The sequence below is a fragment of the Equus asinus genome, chromosome 25, assembly GCF_041296235.1.
Source record: "Equus asinus isolate D_3611 breed Donkey chromosome 25, EquAss-T2T_v2, whole genome shotgun sequence".
Taxonomy (NCBI): domain Eukaryota; kingdom Metazoa; phylum Chordata; class Mammalia; order Perissodactyla; family Equidae; genus Equus; species Equus asinus.
Window position 1 is genome coordinate 25,515,782 of NC_091814.1, and position 24,708 is coordinate 25,540,489.

Genomic DNA, 24,708 nt, shown 5'->3' on the forward strand with positions numbered 1-24,708 from the left:
AGCCTTAGAGACAACGCCAAGGAAGGAGGGCGCAAAGGTGGGGAAAAAAGAACAACTAAAAAGTTCATCCTGGGGCTGGCCCCGTGGCCGAGTGGTTAAGTTCGCGCGCTCCGCTGCAGGCGGCCCAGTGTTTCGTTGGTTCGAATCCTGGGCACGGACATGGCACTGCTCATCAAACCACGCTGAGGCGGCGTCCCACATGCCACAACTAGAAGGACCCACAACGAAATATACAACTATGTACCGGGGGGCTTTGGGGAGAAAAAGGAGAAAAAGAAAATCTTAAAAAAAAAAAAAAAGTTCATCCTGCAAGACAGGTGGTCAACACAGCCTGAAAACAGACAGTGGGACAGAGGGCAAACAGCTCAAATCTGCCCTGCGGTTCAACCAGTGCGCATGGAGTTAAGGCCTGGGCGGGTGCTGAGGAATCCGGGGCTCCTGTGGGAGAGGACGGGTCTGCACCACAGCAAATACGACAGTGATGGGAGCCTACTGAAAGCTGTGAGGGATGAACACTGATGGCCCTGGCCCCACACAGCAACCCAAAGAAGAGTGCGACCTGGCCACCCACAAGGAGACTGGGGGCAAAGGGGAGGGTGCTGCAGGGGAATGAGAGGCCTGTTGTCCCGGGCAAGGGAAAGAGGGCAGGGAGGGCACAGCATTCAAAAGAGGAAAGGAAGTCTCCTTGGGGTTTGAGTGTGGGAAGGACTTTCACTTTCAATCCAGTTGAACCTGCTAACTGGGTCCTATTTCTATCTGAAATGCAGGGGAAGGTTCAGAGGTCCATGCCCAGAAGGCAGACGACACTTTACTGAGAGCTGGGACACCTGTAATAAGGAAAGTAAATAAGAGACCAGGCAGAGGGCGGTTGAGGTTGACCAATTCAGACAGCAGCCAAGGATGGAGGCCAAGAGCCTCCATAAAGAAGGAAGATGGTGGCTCTGAACTGGAGGGGCTCCTCCAGACATCCAGAAAATTCATGGGTAGCAATGGGCGTCAACCTCCACTCTCGAGCTGGCAGCAGCCTCCTCAGCAGGGGAAGATGGGAGGACGGCACCCACTCGGAACACTTGTCCCGGGAAGTTCAAAGCACCTGTGGGGAACATGACCTTTTTCTATAGTTTTAATTACAGTCCTCCATGTCCTGTGTCGTAAACATCGCAATTTAGTGAAGCCTCTTATCTTGTTCGCTCTTCCAAGCATAGTCATGAAACGGGTTGTAGAAATAAAAAGCAATCCCAGCAGAGGATTTATCCAGCAGATGTCGATCTAGAGAACTTGATCCGTGGTTTTCCCAGCACTTTCAACACCCACTTCGCTAAGAGTCCATGAAGGCCTCACAAGGATGAGTACACATAAACCAGCACCCGTGCCGGCAGTTATTTCTGCTGTCTGGAACACAGCTGGAACGCCTGGCTACTCCTAATCACCTTGCCTCATGAGCAATTCATCTCTTCTCTCAAGAAGAGTCCCCGACCTGGGAAACTCTCCCTCCTGCAGTTGGGCCTCTCCTGGGCTGAGAGATGAGCACCAGGCAGGGAGCCGGCACTGGGACCACCTGTAAACTCACAGAATGAGAAATGAAGAACTGGGCACTGCTGGCTCGGCAGATTCTGCTAACATGCCCAGAAGCTTCTGCTGCACGGCCTGGCATAACCTTCCTGGACTTGGCCACTCTCTCTAGGGACACGTTCCCAGGCCTATCAGACCAGCTGGCTGCTTGCTTATTCATCTGTCAGCAAAACCAAGCTAATGTAAGCAAGGCTGCCAAGCAAACAAACTGGGAACCACTCTTTGCATGACACCCAGGGCAATACTAACAGACCCATGGACAGATGCAGAAGGCACAGGGCATGGTAGGAAGCATTGGATAGCCCCACATGCGAATCCTTGGTTCCATCCCTTGTTGGCTGAGCAATCTTAGGCAGGTTACTTAACCTCTCTGAGCCTCCACTCCTTCCCATGAAACAGAGGACGAGGACCTCCCACGTCAGGATATTAGTAAATGGGCATCTTTTTATCCTTATGTGCACCTTGCACAGTGGCTGGAACACTCAGTAAATGCAAGTGGTGCCTCCCACGCCCACCTCATGCACACACCTGATATACCCTAACTCGAGACTTTTTGTAACAGCCCAGAAGAACAAACCTTTCTCCAGTCCTCCTACCATGCTCACCTCCCTCAGTTTCTCAGAGTGCTAATTCTAGAGGCCAAGATCCTCAAAACTCCTTCTGGGCCACTCTCTTGATCCCTCCAGGAGACACCGATCTAGGGAAATCTCTCCTGGAAGACACAGAAGGCCTGGTGAGAGCATCTAACCATTTAACACGTGAGGCCAACACTGACAGCCTAAGGCAAAAGCTGGGAGGGGTAAAAAGGAGAAAGTAAGACAACAGGAGGTGGGGGAGCAGAATGACAGTCAGATAACAGCCGAGCAGCAGGTGAAGGACAGGTGGTGTACAGTGGCATTGGGACGTCATTCAGACACCTCGGCTTGGCACAGAGGGTTGTCAAGCTGGCCTTCAACTGCTGCTCCTGCTTCTCACTCCTGCTATGTCCCGGGTGTGAGCACACACTCCTGTTCCCAGCCCTTGGGTTCTGTCTGGAATGCCGCCCTGCGCATGGCCCTGCCCCCCTTTCCAATCTGGCTAACTCCTGCTCATCCTGCCTACTCCCGCTCAGCCATCACCTCCTGTCATCTGCCTTCTCCACCTTCCCGCCCCTACAATTACATCTCCCTCTGGGTGTTCCCACCATACCCTGTACTCCTTATCATGCCACTTGCACAACTGCACTGTCATTGCCTATATTAGTTATGGCTTCTGCTGCCTCACTCATCTTTCTATGCCAGGTACTAGGAACACAACAGGCACTCCATGTTTGCTGAATAAATCAATGACGCAGGTGGTACTTAGGACCATAGCTCGCCTACCACTTTGATAGAGCCTCATCCGCATAGCAGAAACCAGGATTCAGAGAGTACAGCGTTCAAGTTCTGGCTCTGCCATCTGCTGTGTGTGCCTGGGGAAGACACTTTCATTTCTGAACCTTACATTTATGACATATTAAAAGAAGGAAGGATGAACACCACCTCCTTCTTCACGTGACTGTGGTTGACCTCAGGATCACTGAGAAAGCAGGTGTTGAGGGAACTCGAGTAACTGTTGTGTGCTCTGAGAGTCCACATGCTTTCCTGGGCCCCCAAAACCGTTCCCTCTACAGAGAATGAGCCACAGCACGTGTACAACTGCCTTCCGGGTCTCATCTGTGTGAACCCGTTGCCAAACATTAAAAAGAAAGCCCCGGAGCCTAGGAGGGCTGCATTTAACGCCTATCCTTCATTCTCAGGCTCTAAATACTGGTCCCAGTTGACATCTGCAGCTGCCAAAGGAGTGACTTTTGATGCTGGAAGTGTTTTCCAATTAATTTATCTATTAAAGGTCTCCAGCTCCCACTAGCGAGGCCAAAGCCGAAGAGTTAGGAAAGTTAACAGTTAAATCAGCACCTGGCTGACTAGGCACAGCGAGCCAGCACCACCAAGGTCCCAGCTCCTAGTTCCCTCACTGAAGTCATTCCAAGTCTCTCTTCCTAAGAGACACCCCTCTGCTCAGCTGCAGGATAAATAGACAAAGGAATGACAACTATGAAATTAAGGCTAAGAACTAAGGCTGGAGTGGTTAAAAAGAGGAATATTTTTTGTTTTTAAACCCTCGTGCCTTTACACCTCATTATAAGTTACTTAGGGGGGAAAAAATCTAAAAAGAACAAGCAAACAAAACTCACATAGCACCTAAAATGCATACAACAGGCGCTTAACCTCTGCTGAATAAATTAATGTATCAGATGGTACCTAGGTGCCCTAAGTTGTCTCTTGTTTTGATGGACCTCAATCAACTTAGTAGAAATCAGGTTTCAAAAAAGAGCAGAGTCAAGCACAGACTATGGCATTTACTAGCTGGGTGAGTTTGGGAAAGACACATTTCTGAGACGTAGTTTTAGCATCTAGTATAAATGGGGATGGGTATATATTGTATATAATACATAACATATTGTCTAGAACACATAATACATAACACCCTCTACAAAAGAAGACACATACTATCTCATGGTTAGTTCTTTATGGTTTAAAATTATTTTCATACCTATTTTCACATTTTATTCTCTCAATACCTAGGAGCCACAGACACCTTCCTCTTTACAGAGACGACTGAAAATCGTGGAGGTTAGTCAGCTTGCACCAGGGCATAGCCAGAGGCTGAGCAGATTCAGAGTTTTTCAACTCCTCTACTCTGCGACTCTTCCCAGTGTTCCATGCTGGCCAGAACCGGGAGACAGTATCAACGCTCCCCCACCCAAGCTGCTCTGTGATGCACCCACCTCTGCACCCACCTGCTGTCCTGGAACCTCCATTTTCAACATCACAGGCGGCCCCTGCTTCCACACACCGCAGCTCAGACACTGAGACCTTCAGCATCACCCAAAGCAAGGTTCAAACAGTACACATTCTACTGTCCTGCATGTGTCCAGACATCAACGGAAACCCTGGGATGCACAATTCAGCTGACACAGGTTATGTGGGTCCCAGTTAGACAGGACAGAAGCAGCTTGTGATAGAAAATGCAAAAACTGGGAAGTGACCGAATATACACGTAAAAGCAGTTGTACTTCCTACCACGCTGGATTCTGTGCCTGCTGAAATGTGTTAAACTGTGAGCTGTTCTGAAACAAGATGCAAGGAAGTAGGTAGGATCTGTTGCTATATATAAGCGCCTAATTTGGGGACATCTTTGCTGCAAAATAAATGGAGATTCAGACAGGGACTAGGAATAGGCATTTACAGAAGGAATTCAGAAAGCTTGACTCATTGCAACTAACCTTCATATACTCAGACCTACTACTTCTGGAAAGAAGTCCAGAAGAGAGACTCCTGGACCCTACGAATGACAACCTACGTCCTGTCAGAGATAAACAACATCCTTTTCATTTACAAGTGTCCATCCCTCCAAGGTAGGACAGTTCAAAACAGGGAGGAAAAAGCACAAGCTGGCAAACACTGCACTACTTACTGTTCAAGGCGAAAAAGAGGCCATCGTCATGTTCCCCAGGGACATACCTTATTATAGATTCTGTCCCTTCTCTTTTCAGTGTCCCTGCATACAAAGTACCTAGCAAATTATTAATTACACCTTCAGAAGGGACCTTATTTAACTTTCCAAACCCAGTTAAAATCTTCTCAATTATGTTCTTCTAAAGTAGGGTTCACTAAGTGTAGGAAAGACAGGAGTATAAGGGAAAGAGTGAGGACTGGGGTAGGGAAAGTAAGCTATTTTTTACAGACTAGAAAAGATATGGAGAAGAGCTAAGCGGGGAGGGGAGGCAGCTGCTTCTGAGTGAAGAAATGAACAAAAACCAGGACAGAAACATAGGAAAGTACAGATTTTTTTTCAAATCTGAAGAGATTCAAAAGATATATTTTCTAAAAACAAGAAGGCTGAGTTAGCAATGTACAGTCTAAGAGACAGCGTTGGGGCCTGGGGGCAAGATACAGTTCACTGAAAAGGCCACTGGCACCCGGCAACACATCACACTGGTCCGCTGGTAGACTGGTACACACACTGCTGCACTGGCCACCCTGGCAACGGGGCCTTAGACTATCTGTCAGTTCTCGGCATCATTTGAGTGATGAGGTCCTAGAGGGAAACCAGAGAAACCAAGCTTCGTTTCCGTGGGATGGGTGGGAATCACCTGAATGAGGTGAACTGATATCGTAGGCCCAGATGCCATTTGCTCTCCCTCTCTCCCTGCGGCAGGGGTGGTATCAGCGGTGAAGCCCTGTCTTCTGTGTAGGATGCTGCAGGCATTCTCAAGCTTGCCCCCATGCGTCACGGTGCCTGAGGGGGGAAGACATCCCTGAACCCGCTATTTTCCTGCTTCTTATCTCTCCCTCAGGAGCTCTCCATGGGTGTCCTGCCTCACAGCCAGAACCCCAAAACAAAGGGTGATAACGAATGTGGCCTTAACTTTCACGCTTCTCCAGAAGAGTGTGGAATATCTGACTGCACAGCTCCAGCTGAGAAGGCTGGTGAAAGTTCAGCACCCCAGCATCTAAAACCGCTCAGGGAGAAACTCTGAAAGATGAGATCTTTACATTCAAGTAACTAAATACAACCGCTCCCATAAACGGACATTCCAAAAGCCCTGACTGTTTCTCCAGAGCCTTATGCTATGTGAGTCAAGAGCTCCCAAGAAGATAACTCAGTGGTCCCCAGTTGTGAAACACTCAAGAAGGGAGACACAATAAAGGCGTGGAGAAGGAAACGAAAAAGTTCCAGGAAATCACTGATATCTAAACCTGGTAATAGGAGGGGCCCAAAATGAATACTTTCTATTATTTCCACAGGTAATAAGCACCAAGGGGAGGAGGGAATGGAGAAGAAAAGAAACACTCTAAGAAATACATACAGATTCAGGAATGACATTCGGGGGTGGGGAGGACAGAGAGGTTAAGCAAAAGAACTTCTCTCTGATGACTGAAATTTCTTTTTGGATGAAGACTCTTTCTGCCAACACCTGGCAGGGGGCAGGGAGGTGGGGCAGAGAACCCACTGGATTTAGTAGGTAGACATAATACTTGGCCTGCTTTCAAAAATATAAATATTTGGCATGTTTTGTTTATTTTTCATGAAAAACAAAAATTCTCATAATTATACCTGACAAGTTAAGGGTTGGAAATGCAATAGGAGAATATCTTTCTCTTTTTACTTTGCAAATAGGGGTGGGCATTAAAGTCACTGAGCTGGTCTGCTCTACACTGAGTTGCTCCCTAGCACCTGAATTTTCCTATTTTCCCCATCTCTGATCGGATCCAGGAGAGACATCGTCAGGCGGTTCTGCTCTTTCTTGTGCCTCCTGGTGCCAGCCTGGAAGCCTGACAGCGGTCCACAGCTTTAGTCTGTTCTCCATGATCCACGTGATGCTGCCACACTCTGCTGGAAGATGGAGCTCACAGAGGCAGGACTGGGACCCTGATGGTCACGTGACCGTAACCCAAAATGAAAGGGGCAACTGGAAGAAAAGAAACCAGAGCCAGGGTACTGGGAGGGGGACAGCCTTGGGAACAACAGCCTTTCCTTGATATTTGAGAGACATTTGATTCAAAGCAACAGCAACTGCTTTACCAGCTTGACCTTGATTCTCATCCCTCTGTATGAGGACTTTTCACAAAGTCCCAACTAGGCTAGGCTGTACCAGGGATCCAGCCGGGGCTCTGGGCTCACTCCTGAGAACCACACCCAGATCCCAGAAAAAGAACAGGGGCACAAAATGAAAACGTTCAAAAAGAAACTAAGACAAAGGAAAGAGCATGAGAATCTGTGTGCTTGTGGGTGAAGCCAGCAGACAAAAGGATAACCCATAGAGAAAAGCCATCATCACAATGCCACCTTTTACACACTCTCCTGCTCCCCCCTGGGGGCGAGGGGGATGACATGATCTCAGAGATACCCAGGTGCGCAGGGTCAGCTCCAAAGTCTGAGACACAGGTAACAGAGGGAACAGAATCTTGTGTTTGCCTTTGCGAAGATTCAGACTATGTGACCTGGAAGGAACTTTAAGGGCTATTGAATCCAGTTCCCCTCAATTTGTACCTAAGGAAGAGAACTGTTCTGGGACACATAACGATCTCAGGTTCTTTTCCCTATTCCACATCATTTCTGGGTCATCCTGGTCAAAGCCCTCACCTGTCAATCGAGTCAATCTTTCTGAGTAATGGGTGTTATTAATTATGCCTACTTTACACAGATGACCTAGTACAGAGGCTTATGACTTTCAAGGAGTAGCTCCTCAGCAAAACCTGGGAAAGCCTAGGTGAAAAATGTGGAGTTAGGCACCATACCAAGAACAGAAAGGGAAGAAAAATGATATTGAACAAGAAAACCCTCTGCTACTCATTCCAAGAGACATGTTTTCCTGTCTAAAACGAGCTTTTCCAGTTTTTACAGATATTCCAGATTCCCTCACCACAATCACTTTCCAACACTGGTGGCTACCTCCCAACACCAAAAGTTTAGAGCCAAAGATGGGAAAAGGAGCAGAAATTAACCTCGTGTTTCTCGTTCTATGCTGGATCTTATCATCTTCTATAGAACTATCATTGGTACCCAAGCATGGGCTTCTTCATCTTACTTCTGCTCCTTCCCACTCCCACCAGCCTGCCCTGCCCCCTTGCCCTCTAAATCTCACAGGCCAGAAAGTCCCAGACCGGGGTCACTTCAGGACTACTTCATTAACTGCAGCCCCAGAGAGAAATTCTGCTTTGCTTCTGCGTTTCCCCCATCCCATCCCAAATCCAGGACCCACAATTTTGCCATGTACTGCACAAAGACGATGTCTTGCCTCCAGTTGGCGTTCTCAGAGCAGATGCAGTACACCACCTGACCTCCTCCACCTGGCTCATTGGTAAACACTCAAGATGCACAAAATCACAAGTCCCCCTTGTTCCTTATCCTCTGCCCCTCACCCGACTCTGGGTAAACTGTACAAAGTAAAAGGAAATCAATACTGACATTCCAACTATGAGAATCTGCCCAGTCCTTCTATTGAACGCACTTTTAAGAAATCTCTGCTCTTCCCTGCTATCATTCTTGTTCACTTTTCACAATCATATTAATTGCCTTTTCCCACATTGGGCTCATTTTGTTCCACGTGCAACTAAGCAGTCCCATCTTTGTGCTTTCCTGTGACACACCAAAGGCTTTCTATCCATAGATGACATCAGCCTAAGGATAAGGACACAAAGGGCAGCTAGTATCAAAAGCTGACACAGACCTACAGAGCACCATCCATTTCTACTCCAAACTCTCAGTCTATCTAAAAACCCAATATTTCTTCTAGAAGTTTAGGTCTACCAATTCTTTATAAGATTCCAGAATGGTTGTACAAACCAGTGAGGTAAAACTGAACATTGGAGGAGAAGAATGAGCAGGTCACAAAATAAAGCTAAACTGACATCAACCACACCACCACTTTTAACTTCACTCATAATTAAAGCCAAAACAACAATACCCCATTCATTTTTTCCAACTCAGATTAGCAGTTAAAATGTTAGATAACACCCAGCACTCTCATATGTTGTTGTGCGACTCAGGTGTCAACAATGTTTCTACGACCATAATAATGTAAACACTAAAGGTCACTCTAACCAAAACTTGATAGAATTATATTAGAAGAAAGAGAAGATGTGTGGGAAAGGGGTATCAATTAAAAGCTAATCATCTACAGTAGGAAATCAATAAAGAATGCCTAATATTGGGAGGGGGGAAATCAGGAAATGGCAGTATAAATGTGATTTTTTTAAGAGATAAATAAGAAGAGAAATAACCAAGAGTTGAAAGTGGCCGTCTCTGGGAAATGGGATGGGGTGAAGGAGGAAGGATTATTGACGCTGGGTCATAGGCCTTGCAGCAGAGGTAGCTGTCCTTATTGTAGTCATCATCTTCCTAAGGGCTAACTTTTTCTGATTTTATTGAGGTCATATTGGTTTATAACATTGTGTAATTTCAGGTACACATTATTATATACCAATTTTTGTATAGACTGCATCGTGCTCGCCACCAATAGTCTAGTTTTTATCCATCACCATAAATATGTGCCCCCTTACCCCTTTTGCTCACCCCCCCACCCTATTCTCCTCTGGTAACCACTAATCTGTTCTCTTTGTCCATGTGTTTGTTTATCTCCCACATGAGTTAAATTATACAGTGTTTGTCTTTCTCTGTCTGACTTATTTCACTTAACATCATACCCTCAAAGTCCATCCATGTTGTTGCAAATGGGACGATTCTGTCTTTTTTTATGGCTGAGTAGCATTCCATTGTATATATATACCACATCTTCTTTATCCATTTGTCCTTTGATGGGCACTTTGTTTGCTTCCACGTCTTGGCTATTGTGAACAACGCTGCAATGGACATAGGGTTGCATAGATCTTTTTGTATTGTTGATTTCATGTTCTTTGGATAAATACCGTGTAGTGGGATAGCTGGATCATATGGTATTTCTATGTTTTATTTTTGGAGGAATCTCCATGCTGTTTTCCCTAGTGGCTGCACCAGTTTGCATTCCTACCAGCAGAGTATGACGGTGCCCTTTTCTCCACATCCTCTCCAACACTTACTATTTCTTGTCTTATTAATTACAGCCATTCTGACAGGCATGAGGTAATATCTCATTGTAGTTTTGATTTGCATTTCCCTAATAATTAGTGACATTGAACATCTTTTCATGTGTCTGCTGGCCATCTGTATATTGGCTGCTTACCATGTACCAGGCAACATTTCAATTGCCTTCTCTGTATTATTTCATGTAAGCCTTACAATCTTTGAGAGGTGGGCACTATTTTGGTACCCATTTTACAGATGAGGAAAATGAGGCACAGCAAGTAACTTTGCCCAAGATTGCTGCACCAGGAAGAGGGAGAGCTGCGGCAGTCCTGTCTTTTTATACCACACACTTTTTTAACTTTTACCAAAGTAATAATAAATAGGCTAAATTGTAATCATGTCCATGCACACAAGCAGCAGCATTTGTAAACAAAAATGGCCAGTTAAATATGAGGGTGTGAGCTATTTCTAGTCTGCAAGATATAAGGCTCAGAAGGGGACAAAGCAGGTAAGACACTGCTGTCACACCAAAATGTGATTATTTAATCTGAACAGGTGCCCCCTGCATACAGGCTGAGCCTACACGTCTGCCCAACTAGTCAGATCCTCTGTGCCCTAATGAGGAAGAGTCCAAACTGCCCTCTCTGGAGTTTTACTCACACTCACCTCATTTTCTCAGACTGGGAAAAAATATTTCTAACTTTTTTTTTTTTATTTGAGGAAGATTAGCCCTGAGCTAACATCTGCTGCCAATCCTCCTCTTTTTGCTGAGGAAGACTGGCCCTGAGCTAACATCCCTACCCATTTTCCTCTGCTTTATATGTGGGACGCCTGCCACAGTATGGCTTGCCAAGTGGTGCTATGTCTGCACCCAGGATCCAAACTGACGAACCCAGGGCTGCCAAAGCAGAACATGCGAACTTAACCACTGTGCCACTGGGCCAGCCTCTCCATCTTCAAAATGGAGTCAGCTTCCAGGATTCTTGTAGCCTGAGACTGAGACTGTATTAATATCCACACCAAAAAGGGCTCTTTGCTGTCCTCATGCTTGATCTGGGATGGAATGTTCTCCTCAGCAAAATGTCCACACGTAACAAAATTCTACATACAGTTTCAAGAGATTGATGGCCCTTCTGAAGCCCATCCATGGACCCCAGGCTAATCTAAGAACCTTTGCCCTGCAGGAAAACCCTCTGCTCCCACTGGAGGGGAAGAGAAGGAAAGATAAGACCGAACCACCTCCCTAATGTTACTATAAAAAATTTTTTTAAAGAATCTTTTTTCTCTCATCAGCACAATTATAGGAACTAGAAAAAGACCACAGTCAGTAACCAAGATGCTCAAAATTCCAAATAAGGTATATCCTTAGAATTCTACAACATTAACTTTCTTTACAGGCACAGCACCTTCTAGTAAAAATTACCTGAAAACAGATGGCAGCCGCCATTGCAGGAGCACCCTCTCCTCAGGATATTGCTGATGAGGCAAAATTTGTCCCAAACCTCAAGGAAATGCACATTCAGCTAACGTAAAACCACCTCAGATCCTGTTAACTGTTGCACAGCTAAGATAATGTCACATCTTGAGGGACACGGTCCCCAAGAAGTTGTGGAGAAAAAAAAATATTTCCCGAGACGGGTAACATGAACGTAAAAAGGACTGTATCTGTGCCTAAGTATATGATCATAACTGAAAAGAAAAAGCTTTCTAAGGAAAACAACCAAATTGTACTGAGGAAGGCTGCTGAAGGGGGATTTTACTTTTACCTTCCACTGGTATATTTCGTGTTCCTTCCACACACCTGAGGGCCAGCCTCCTGCTGGCTGCTGCTTCCAGGTGCTGCCGGAAGTGGGCTCACCTGTCCTGTCAAGGTCACACTGACACTCAGGAGAGCAGAGTGGGTTTTTGGACTCTGGAGGGAGGCGACTTGGGCTTAAATTCCAGCCCCAGCACTTAGTGCTGATGGCACTGTGGATAGTTACTTAACTTCTCTGTCCTGAAATCTCCTTATCTGGAAATCGGGGATAATTACAGGAACTTCCCTCACGGGGCTCTTAGGACTAAAGGAGCTAATGCATATAAAACACTTAGAACAGCATGTATCCAGTGCTCAGAAAATATTAGCTATTATTAGTAAAAGCATTTTGAAAGGAAATAGATAATAAACACACATACAAATAATTTCAGATCATAGTAAGTGATATGAGGAAAATAAAATAAGGCAGTGGAATAGACAACTGATGGTGCTCCAACAGTACGCCCGTGTTCTAGAAGAGCATGTGTTACTTTTGATTAAGAAAACAAATATGGTAAAAGGTGATAAAAGTCTTTCTTTCTAATAAATTAAAAATTTCTGCCATCCCTGGGGCTGGCCCCGTGGCCGAGTGGTTAAGTCTGTGCGCTCCGCTGCAGGCGGCCCAGTGTTTCGTTGGTTCGAATCCTGGGCACGGACATGGCACTGCTCATCAGACCACGCTGAGGCAGCGTCCCACAGGCCACAACTAGAAGGACCCACAACGAAGAATATGCAACTATGTACCAGGGGGCTTTGGGGAAAAAAAGGAAAAAAAAAATCTTTAAAAGAAGAGAAAAATACCTCCTTACATTCACTCAATGTTATTTTTGAGCGCCTATGATATTCTAGGTATAGTGGATAGAGATGAAAAACATTGCTCTTAAAACGGTCAGTCTACTGGGAAGACAATTAAGTAAACAGCAGCACAGGGTGCTGGAGCAAGAAAACATAGGATGGGAACCTCACTGCAGACTGTAGTGGACTGACAGAGAACACTCCCTAGGGCTTTGAAGTGACCAGACCAAAGGGGAGGGGACGCTATTTCAAGCAGAAGCAGCAACACATCCAGAGGTGTGAAGGGGAGCTTTCTGAGATCTGAGAACTGGAAGAAGTTGACAGTTAGGATGGGAAAGGACAGCCATGGCGTATGGGAATGACAGGAAGTAAAGCTAGAGAGACTGAGCTGTAAGGCTTAGGTGGGAGGCAGTGCTGACAGCAAGACTGAAGGCAAAGAGCCACTAAAGAATTTTTAGGGGAGTGACAGGCATGATCAGAGCTGCATTTTTTTAAAGATCACTCCAGCAGCAATGTGGAGAATGTTTTGAAGGAGTTCCAGATCGGTGGCTGGGAAGTCAGCCACCGGAGAGTTATCTAGGCAGGAAATGATGGATGGGGGCGGGAGGGTAACTTCAAGAGAAATTCAGAAAGTAGAACTGACAGGACCCTGGAAGCCTGGATAGATGCAGGAGGATGGGGGAGCACTGGCTGGAGAGCAGCAGAGATGACACAAGGTTTGTGTCCTGTGCATTTGTGTGGAGAGAAAATACAGGGAGCACAGCAAGTGTGTGGTTGGGAGGAGGGGAGGTTAGGTATTAGGGATCTAGTTCTGAACAAACTTAGTTCAAGAACATCAAATGGTGTGCTCGTTTTGGCAGCACATATACTAAAATTGGAATGATACAGAGAAGATTAGCATGGCCCCTGTGCAAGGATGACACGCAAATTTGTGAAGTGTTCCGTATTTTTCTTTTTAAAAAAAAGAACATCAAATGGCAATGCCCAGGAGACAGCTGAATAAGCGGGAAAGGAAGCCAGGAAAGGACCTACGGCAGGAAATAACCTGGGAGTCATCAACAAATGGAGGAAACAGAATATGGAGAGGGAGGGGCCAGCGTGGTGGCACAGTGGTTAAGTGCGCACGTTCTGCTTCGGCGGCCCAGGGTTCACCAGTTTGGATCCTGGGTGCAGAAATGGCACCGCTTGTCAAGCCATGCTGTGGTAGGCGTCCCACATATAAAGCAGAAGAAGATAGGCACGGATGTTAGCTCAGGGCCAGTCTTCCTCAGCAAAAAGAGGAGGATTGGCAGCAGATGTTAGCTCAGGGCTAATCTTCCTCAAAAAAAAAAAAATATGGAGAGGGAAAAAAAGGTGAACCAAGGAGGGGATTCTGACACATGAATACTCCCAGGCAGAGAAACACCCACAGAGAGGACTGAGAAAGAATAGTGAGAGGTAGAAAGAAAGCCAGCCAAGAGCAAGAAAAATCAAGAAAGTTGCCCAGAGGAAAGGGTCATTGTCAAACTTACAGAAAAGTAAGATAAGGAACCAACAACTTTGAGGGGATTTAGGGATTAGGTGATTATTGGCGATTTCAGCAGGAAAAGCTTTATCATAGCCATTAACACTCTCCAACTCCTCTTGACCTCTGACAGCACTCACTGACTGCAACACTTACTTGGCACTTATCACACCTTCAATAATCAGACAGAAGCCCTCTCTAGGCAAGAGGCTTAGAAGACAAAGATAACCCGTATAAGTCAGAGGTATGATAGCTGACCACAATGCAAGAGGATGAATGCCACAGAACGGAAAAGGGAATATATTTAGTTCGGTTTGGCAGACATCTCTTAAACACCTACCACGCGGTCAGGTACTATGTTAGGCACTGGGTTAGGACAGATGGGTCAGACCTAGACATGTAAGCTCCACGAGGTCAAGAGTTTATCTAATGCACTGCTGTATTCCCAGCATCTAAAAGAGTGCCTGGCACTTTGTAAGAAATCAATAAATGTTTACTGAATGAACGAATGAATGAAGACACAGACCTTTGCCTTCAGGGACAGACAAGGGTGAAAGCTTCAGGAGACAATTTGTGAGCTAGATTAAAGGAGCAGGAGGATTTTGCTAGGCACATGGCGACTTTATTTTCATATTTATGTATCTCCTACAGAAGACTACGTTCCTACAGTCATACAAGTCTTGGTAACCCTACAGCTATAAAATGCTGCCTTGTCTCTACTAGGTCATCCAGAAATCATTGCCAGGAGGGGGTAATGATGGGAGGGGCTTTCTGGGGTGCTGGTCATAATCTATTTCTTGACTTTGGGGGAACTTACACACGTGTGTTCACTCTATGATAATTCACTGAACCATACATTTATAATTTACACACTTTCCTAGGCATTCTATTTTTTTATTAAGATTATGATAGTTAACAACCTTGTGAAATTACAGTTGTACATTATTGTTAGTCATGTTGTAGGTACACCACTTCACCCTTTGTGCCCTCCCCCCACCCTGCCTTTCCCCTGGTAACCACCGATCAGTTCTCTTTGTCTATATGTTAACTACCACCTATGAGTGGAGTCATACAGAGTTCGTCTTTCTCTGTCTGGCTTATTTCACTCAACATAATAGCCTCAAGGTCCATCCATGTTGTTGTGAATGGGACGACTTTGTCCTTTTTTATGGCTGAGTAGTACTCCATTGTATATATATACCATATCTTCTTTATCCAATCATCAGTTGCTGGGCACTTAGGTTGGTTCCACGTCTTGGCTATTGTGAATAATGCTGCGATGAACATAGGGGTGCATGGGACTTTTGGAATTGCTGATTTCAGGTTCTTAGGATATATACCCAGTAGTGGGATGGCTGGGTCATAAGGTATTTCTACTTTTAACTTTTTGAGAAATCTCCATACTGTTTTCCATAGTGGCTGCACCAGTTTGCATTCCCACCAATAGTGTATGAGGGTTCCTTTTTCTCCACAGCCTCTCCAACATTTGTCACTCTTGGTTTTGGATATTTTTACCATTCTAACAGGTGTAAGGTGATATCTTAGTGTAGTTTTGACTTGCATTTCCCTGATGATTAGTGATGATGAGCATCTTTTCATGTGTCTATTGGCCATCCGTATATCTTCTTTGGAGAAATGCCTGTTCATGTCCTCTGCCCATTTTTTGATCAGGTTGTTTGATTTTTTGTTGTTGAGCTGTGTGAGTTCTTTATATATTATGGAGATTAACCCTTTGTCAGATAAATAACTTGTAAATATTTATTCCCTATTAGTGGGCTGTCTTTTTGTTTCAATCCTGTTTTCCCTTTAGGCATTCTATTTTTAATTAAAAGGGTTTAAAAAAAAAAAATAACGTTGGGGCTGGCCCCGTGGCCGAATGGTTAAGTTCGCGCGCTCCGCTGCAGGCAGCCCAGTGTTTCGTTGGTTCGAATCCTGGGCGCAGACATGGCACTGCTCATCAGACCACGCTGAGGCAGCATCCCACATGCCACAACTAGAAGAACCCACAACGAAGAATACATAACTATGTACCGGGGGGCTTTGGGGAGAAAAAGGAAAAAATAAAATCTTTAAAAAAAAAATAAAATAAAATAATGTTAATAAACTGCTTTCCTTTCCCCTAATTACCCATTATAAAACAAGTCCACTTAACTCTTTTAAAGAAAAGATCCAACTTAACAACAGAAAAGGATTGCTAAGGACTACAGCAAGCTGATAACAAGAGAAGAAGAAAACTGAAAGGTCAGTCACAGAAGAGAGTGGCCAATATCTGGCCAGTCATGGGCCTTATCAGAAAAGAAAGGTTACTGCCTGAAATAAATAACATCATATTAGTGAGACTCAAACTGTCCCAACAGGTCCTCATCGCTATCAATGCCAGCACACCTGGACACCCGTCAGGCTCACGTGCCGGGGCAGCTGTGCTGGTTAGAAGTGGACAGCAAGGTGGCTGCTGTGACAGCACACCTGCCCCAAGGCACCAACCTTGGTGCCGGCAGACGAGTCTGCTCACGCAGAAACATGGCTATGTATATACTTTTGCACACATTTTCTCATTGAATCCTAACAATAATTCTACTTACTAGACATTATCTCCTTTTCACAGAGGTAGAAGGGAGTTCAGAAGAAACAGATTAAAAGTGGTCAAGCTGGGATGTTAACACGAGCCGCCTGGCTGACTCCGAAGGCCATGATATTTCCACCCCATCGAGCCATTTGGACTTACAGCAAGAAAGCATTTTCCAACAAACCAGGGAGCTCTAACTTCAATCTTTGTTTGAAGTAGAGACATCCTGAAGCTTCCATTCTGTTCCACACCAAAAAGACCTTAAACTCCACCAACACCTGCCAAAGGAGTCTCGTGGCAGGACTTAGCTCTTCTCAGAGGACATGTCCAAAACACAAGCTTTTCCACCTCAAGCTTGACATCTCCTGATCACGTCCTCCAAAAGCCAAATGGTCAATCCAGTGCACACTCCACTCCGCATCCTCCAGTCAGACAAGCAGAGGAGGGCTCCGCCTGCATCTCCTTCCAGAAGAGTATTCACCGCCTCTCCCCTTCAAATACTATGTGTCACTCCATATTCTCCTCTGTCTGCTTTCAAATGTTTACTTCCTCTACAAAGGGGGGGTGGAGAAAAATGAAGCTATTGACTAATCAAAATAGCGTGTTTTATTTCAATAGAAAAATCAACAGAAGAGGCGCCTCACCCGAAACAGCAGGAGTCTTAGCCAATCTCCTCATCAAGCTCAGTTTATAGAGAAATTCCAGAGAAAGCTCCCTCAGATAACCAATATGCCATACAATAGAAACGTACCCTCAGGGGCCAGCCCACAGCCGAGTGGTTAAGTTCGTGCGCTCTGCTTCAGCTGACCAGGGTTTCACGGGTTTGGATCCCGGGCACAGACACGGCACTGCTCATCAGGCCATGCTGAGGTGGCGTCCCACATAGCACATCCAGAAGGACCTACAACTAGAGTATACAACTATGTACTGCGGGCTTCGGGGAGAATAAGGAAAAAAAAAAAGGAAGATTGGCAACAGATGTTAGCTCAGGTGCCAATCTTTAAAAAAATAAATGCACCCTCAGAAACCCTCTACTGAGACAAAGGGCAGCCACACCACAGCTGCTTCAATAAACATCCACTGATCCCAGCACACCTGTTGGCAGAGATGCCAACCTGTGAGCCACACAGATGGGACAGGCTACCCAGGGTCCCCTGGGTATTTTGCCCTGGGTTCTGAGTTCTATTCCTGCTCAGAACTACTTCTTATTACCAATCCTATCATAAATGTACTAGAATAGTAAAGACCATAACTGCTTCAGTTTACAGAGTGCTTGCATTTGTTAAATGCAACTTTGTTAAAAAAAGAAAACGTTTTAAACAGCAGCACCTCAGATCTTGACACTGCTGTTTTACAGCAGAAACTAAAGTTTATAATACGTATAATTATATGTCATCTGTGTTGATGAAAGGAAGTACACAAATAATCCCAGTGGGACAACACAAAATTACACATAGCTTTGGAAAGTGTCTTTGTCACACCGTGTCTCTCCAATTCAATAAGGACATACCCTATTCCCTACAAGCCACACTAAACTCAGAGGAAGCTAAAAAGTTACCATGTTTGCCTACTTTATAGCTCTGCTCAGCACTTTCCCAACTCCAATCCATGCTACAAAAAGCCTATATTCAGGCTAATGCAAGCTGTCCAAAGCAGAGACAGTTTTTCTCTAGATGGATCTACCTTCCCCTAAGATAGGAAAGATAATCATTTTGGCTTAAAAGAGCTCCTCTTCTAGCATTTCTTGAGTTAAAGGAAAGATCCAGTTCGTATCAACAAGCATTTAATTAAACAAAATAGGTGACATCCCTAGTAAGAACTTGATAGCAAGATGTTAAGCTTACTCGTCAGTCGATTTTCTATCTTTAAAAATGCACCATTAGGGGCTGGCCCTGTGGCCGAGTGGTTAAGTTCATGCGCTCCGCTGCAGGCGGCCCAATGTTTCGTTGGTTCGAATCCTGGGCGTGGACATGGCACTGCTCATCAAACCATGCTGGGGCAGCGTCCCACATGCCACAACTAGAAGGACCCACAATGAAGAATATACAACTATGTACCGAGGGGCTTTGGGGAGAAAAAGGAAAAAAATAAAAAATCTTAAAAAAAAAAAATGCACCATTATGTTTACAATAGCCAAGACATGGAAGCAACCTAAGTGCCCATCAACAGACGAATGGATAAAGAAGATGTGGTACATATATACAATGGAATACTACTCAGCTGCAAAACAGAACAAAATCATTCCATTTGCAATATCATGGATGGACCTTGAGAGAATTATGTTAAGTGAAATAAGCCAGCAAGAGAAAGATAATCTGTGTATGACTCCACTAATATGAGGAATTTAAAACTATGGACCAAGAACAGTTTAGTGGATACCAGGGGAAAGGTGGGTGGGGGGTGGGCACAAAGGGTGAAGTGGTGCACCTACAACATGACTGACAAACATTAATGTACAATTGAAATTTCACAAGATTGTAACCTATCAATAACTCAATAAAAAAAAACTGAAAAAAAAAATGCACCATTAAACAGGCGCCTAAGCCATCTAGCATGTACAGCTACACTGAGCTCTGTGGATGACAATGTGTCAGCAGTCCTATCCAGGTGAAGGGACCGCAAGAGGAAGTGCAGTGTGCCCAGCAAAGGGACAACTACCCACATCTCCCAGCAACAGCCAAAGCAACCAGGTCTAAATGCTAACTAACATTAGAAGAGGTAACTGAGAGAAGGAATGCATTCTCCAACCACTCCTTCAACAAATATTTGAGGGCCTACTGAGTGCAATTGTACATAGGGTGACCGCAAGAAGGTGAGAGAATTAATCAGACTGATCTCTGAAGGAAGTGCTGTCCTCGCAGAATGAACAGCCAATGCAAGACCCATCTGTAGGACCTTGTGGATCTTTGTAAGGACTGTGGCTTTTATTGGGAGTGAAATGGGAGGCTATTGCAGGATTGTCAGTGGAGCAGGGAACTTATTATCCAATCTTCATGTTAACAGGATCACTCTGGCTGCTAGCTGTGATGAGAATAGAGCATTTAGGGACAAAGGCAGAACGGGGAGATGTGTTAGGACACTATAGCAATGACACAACTGAGAGATGCTGGTGGCTTGGACCAGGTGGAGGAAGTAGAGGTGAAAAGTGGTCAGTTTGTGGACATATAGGCAAGAAGATCAAGATTTCTCAATGGCTTGGATAGAAGTGAAAGACAGTAGTCAAGAATGACTCTAAGGCTTTAGGCCTGAGCAACTAGAAGGATGAAGATGTCATCAACTGAGATAAGGAACGTTACACAGGTTGAGTACGTTTGAGGGGAAGCTCAAGAGTTAAATATTGGACATACTGAGATTCCTGATATATATCCAAGTGAAGATGCCAAGGAGTTTGAGAAAGAGGTCCTTAATATTTAGTTATTCAACAAATATTTATTGAAAACCTACCTGGGCTGTTTTTAGCCCATGCATGAGTCTCCAACAACAGTGAGGAAAAACACAGTCCCTGATCCTAAGAACTCAGTCTAGAGAAGAGAATAGGCTAAACAAGCAAGGACCACACAGGGTGGAGGGAATTTTATCACTGAGGTCTGTTAAGATGCTTTAGCAACACAGCAAAGGGACACCCAATCACTCCAGGGAGGACTGCCTAGGAGAGGCCATGACAGAATGCATACAGAAAGATGAGCAGGGGTTATCCAGGTAAGGAAAAGGAAGGTGGGTGGAGGGAAGGAAGCTAGGAAAAAGGAACAACACCTGTGAGAGTAGGACACAGGGTCCTAGGACCTATGAGAAATCCAGTTGGTATCCAGTTGAGGGGAATGTTGGCAAGTGGCAAGGGATATCAATCCTTCAAGACATCACCAAAAGATTACAAATGCCGACCACCTTATGCAGGTTTGAATTCGAGAAGTACTTGGTATGTGCAATCAGTAGTGAGAAAACAATTATAGGACACTCAAGGCCAATTACAAAACTGTGGAATGTTAAGGGCTGAAGGAACCCTCTTCTATAGATAAATACTGATACTTAGTAAGTAACTGGCAAAGATAGGCAGGAATCCAAGTTTCCTAAATCAGTGGCCATACAAACAGATGATGTGAAATACTAGTGCTGACACTAAAAAGTGAATGAAAAGAAAAGAAAAGAAAGAAAGCCCTGAAAAGAAAGGGCATTAATTAGTAACAAGAACACATATGAAAGAATAAATTTCACTGTAAAGGTAAATATATTGTAAAGGTAGTGAATTAATCACTTATAAAGCTAGTATAAAGGTTAAAAGACAAAAGTAAAGATAATTATGATTATAATAATTAGTTAAGGGGTACACAAGATAAAAAAGATGTAAAATGTGACATCAAAAACAAAATATGGGGAGGAAAATAATAATGTTGAGCTTTACAATGGGATTAAACTTAACTTGTTATCAACATAAAATAGACTATTATAGATGTAAGTTGTTACATGTAAGCCTTATGGTAACCACAAAGCAAAAACCTATAGTAAATACACAAAAGATAAAGAGAAAGGAATACAAGCATACTACTAAAGAAAGTCATCCAACCACAAGAGAGGAGACCAAGAGAAGAAACAAAGAGAGGGAAACTACAAAAACAGCAAGAAAACAATTAACAAAAAGACAATAAGCACATACCTGTCAATAATCACTTTACATGTAAATGGACTAAATTCTCCAATCAAAAGACACAGAGTGGTGGCCAGCCCAGTGGCGTAGTGGTTAGGTTCGTCTGCTCTGCATTGGTGGCCTAGGGTTTGCCGGTTCAGATCCTGGGTGCAGACCTACATACTACTCATCAAGCCATGCACATCCCACATACAAAACAGAGGACGACTGGCAAAGATGTTAGCTCAGCAACAACCTTCCTCAAGCAAAAAGAGGAAGACTGGCAATAGATGTTTGTTCAGGGCCAATCTTCCTCAAAAAAAAAAAAAAGATATAGAGTGGCTGAATGGATAAAAATTTTTTAAAAGACCCTTGCCGCCTGCCTACAAGAAGCTCACTTTAGATGTAAGGACACACACAGACTGAAAATGAAGGGATGGAAAAAGATATTCCACACAAATGGAAACCAAAGTAACTATACTTATATCAGACAAAATAGACTTTAAAACAAAGACCGTAATAAGAGATAAAGAAGGGTGTTATACAATGATAAAGGGGTCAATCCAAGAAAAAGATATAAAATTTGTAAATATTTATGCATCCAACAGAGGGGCATCTAAATATATAAAACAAATATTAACAGGCCTAAAGGGAGAAATAGCAATACAATAATAGTAGGGGGCTTTAATACCCCACTTACATTAACAGGTAGATCATCCAGACAGAAAATCAATAAAGAAACAATGGCTTTAGATGACACATTAGACCAGTCGGACTTAACAAATATTTACCAAACATTCCATCCAAAATCAACAAAATTCACATTCTTATGAAGTGCACATGGAACACTTTCCAAGATAGATCATATGTTAGGCCACAAAACAAGTCTCAATCAATTTAAGAGGACTGAAATCATATCAAGCATCTTTTCTGACCATGAGGGTATGAAGCTAGAAATTAATTACATGAAGAAAATTGGAAAATTCACCAATAGGTGGAGATTAAACAACATGCTACTAAACAACCAATGGGTCAAAGATGAAATCAAAGGAGAAATCAAAAAATACCTTGAGACAATTGAAAATGGAAATGTAATGTATCAAAATTTATGGGATGCAGCAAAAGCAGTTCTAGGAGGGAAGTTCATAGCAAAAATGCCTACCTCAAGAAACATGAAAAGTCTCACATAAACAACCTAACTTTACTAGAAAAAAAAGAACAAATGAAACCCAAAGGTAGTAGAGGAAAAGAAATAGCAAAGGCTAGAGCAGAAATAAATGAAAGAAGAGACTAAAAAGACAATAGGAAAGACCAATGAAATTAAGAGTTGGTTCTTTGAAAAGACAAATAAAATTGACAAGCCTTTAGCTAGACTCATAAAGAAAAAAAGAGAGGACTCAAATAAATAAAATCAGAAATGAAAGAAATGTTACAGCTGACACCAGAGAAATACAAAGGATCATAAGAGACTACGATGAACAATCATACACCAACAAATTGGACAACCTAGAAGAAATGGATAAATTCCTAGAAACATACAGCAAATCTAGAAGAAACAGAAAATCTAAACAGACCGATTACTAGCAAGGAGATTGAATCAAATAATCAAAAGCCTCCCAATAAACAAAAGTACAGGGCCAAACATTTAAAGAATTAATACCAATTCTTCTCAAACTTCCAAAAAGTAAAAGAGGAAGGAACACTTCCAAACTCATTTTACAAGGCCAGCCTTACCCTGATACCAAAACCAGACAAGGACACCGCAAGAGAAGAAAATCACAGGCCAATATCCCTGATGAACACAGATGCAAAAATCCTCAACAAAATATTAGCAAACTGAATTCAACAATACATTAAAAGGATCATACACCAAGATCAAGTGTGATTCCAGGGATGCAAGGATGGTTCAATATCTGCAAATGAGTCAATGTGATATACGCCACATTAACAAAATGAAGGATGAAAATCATATGATCATTTCAATACATGCAGAGAACGCATCTGACAAAATTCAACATCCACTTATGATCAAAACTCTCAACAAAGCAGGTACCGAGGGAACATACCTAAACATAATAAAGGCCATATATGACAAGCTTACATCTAACATACTCAAAGAGAAAAGGTGAAAGCTTTCCTCTAAGATCAGGAACAAGACAAGGATGCCCACTCTCACCACTTTTGGGCATAGTATTGGAAGTCCTCGCCAGAAAATTAGGCAAGAAAAAGAAATAAAAGGCATCCAAACTGGAAAGGAAAACTGTCACTATTTGCAGATGGCATGATATTATATATGGAAAACCCTAAAGACTCCATCAAAAAAACTGTTAGAACTAATAAATTCAGTCAAGTCGCAGGATACAAAATCAGTACACAAAAATCTATTGTGGTTCTATACACTAATAATGAATTACCAGAAAGAGAAATTAAGAAAATCTCACTTACAATTGCATCAAGAAGAACAAAATACCTAGGAATAAATTTAACCAAGGAGGTGAAAGAATTGCATGTTGAAAACTACAAGACGCTGATGAAAGAAATCGAAGAACACACAAATAAATGGAAAGATATTCCATGCTCATGGATTGGAAGAATTAACATTGTTAAAATGTCCGTACTACCCAAAGATTCAATGCAATTCCTATCAAAATTCCAATGGCATTTTTCACAGAAAGAGAATAAACACTCCTAAAATTTGTATAGATAAAAGATCCCAAATAACTAAAGTAACCTTGAAAAAGAGCAAAGCTGGAGGCATCATGCTCCCCAATTTCAAACTGTATTACAAATCTATAGTAATTAAAACAGTTTGGTACTGGTATAAAAACAGACACATAGATCACTGGAACAGAATAGAGAGCCCAGAAATAAAACCACACATATATGTCAATTTACAACAAAGAAGCCAAGAATATACAACGAAGAAAGGACAGTCTCTTCAATAAATAGTAATGGGAAAATTGGACAGCCACATGGCAAAAGAATGAAACTGGACCACTATCTTACACCATACACAAAAATTAACTCAAAATAAATTATAGACTTGAACATAAGACCTGAAATTATAAAACTCCTAAAAGAAAACACAGGTGGTAAGCTCCTTGACATAGGTCTTGGTAATGATTTTTTTTAATCTGACACTAAAAGCAAAAAGTGACAAAAGCAAAAATAAACAAGTGGGGCTACATTGAACTAAAAATTTTCTGCACAGCCAAGGAGACACCACCAAAATAAAACAGTAATCTAGAGAATGGGAGAAAATATTT

The 24,708-nt window shown here is 43.3% G+C and overlaps 1 protein-coding gene and 1 non-coding gene across 4 annotated transcripts in view; one reads left to right on the plus strand and one right to left on the minus strand.

The window, feature by feature from the left end:
- The window catches only part of UCK2 (uridine-cytidine kinase 2), a 77,685-nt gene that overhangs the window by 43,306 nt on the left and 9,671 nt on the right, over positions 1 to 24,708 (minus strand). Inside the window, exon 1 of one of the 3 annotated variants that reach the window (XM_014841151.3) lies at positions 4,391 to 4,618. The exons of the other annotated variants lie outside the window; for them this stretch is intronic. Within the exon in view, the coding sequence (XP_014696637.1) occupies positions 4,391 to 4,420 (30 nt within the window). The 5' untranslated portion in view covers positions 4,421 to 4,618. Of the gene's footprint in view, positions 1 to 4,390; positions 4,619 to 24,708 lie in introns of those variants that run through there. 3 annotated transcript variants of the gene reach the window in all.
- LOC123280920 (U6 spliceosomal RNA) lies at positions 13,596 to 13,702 on the plus strand. The gene has a single exon (XR_006520222.2). It is a non-coding gene; the product is annotated as a U6 spliceosomal RNA (small nuclear RNA).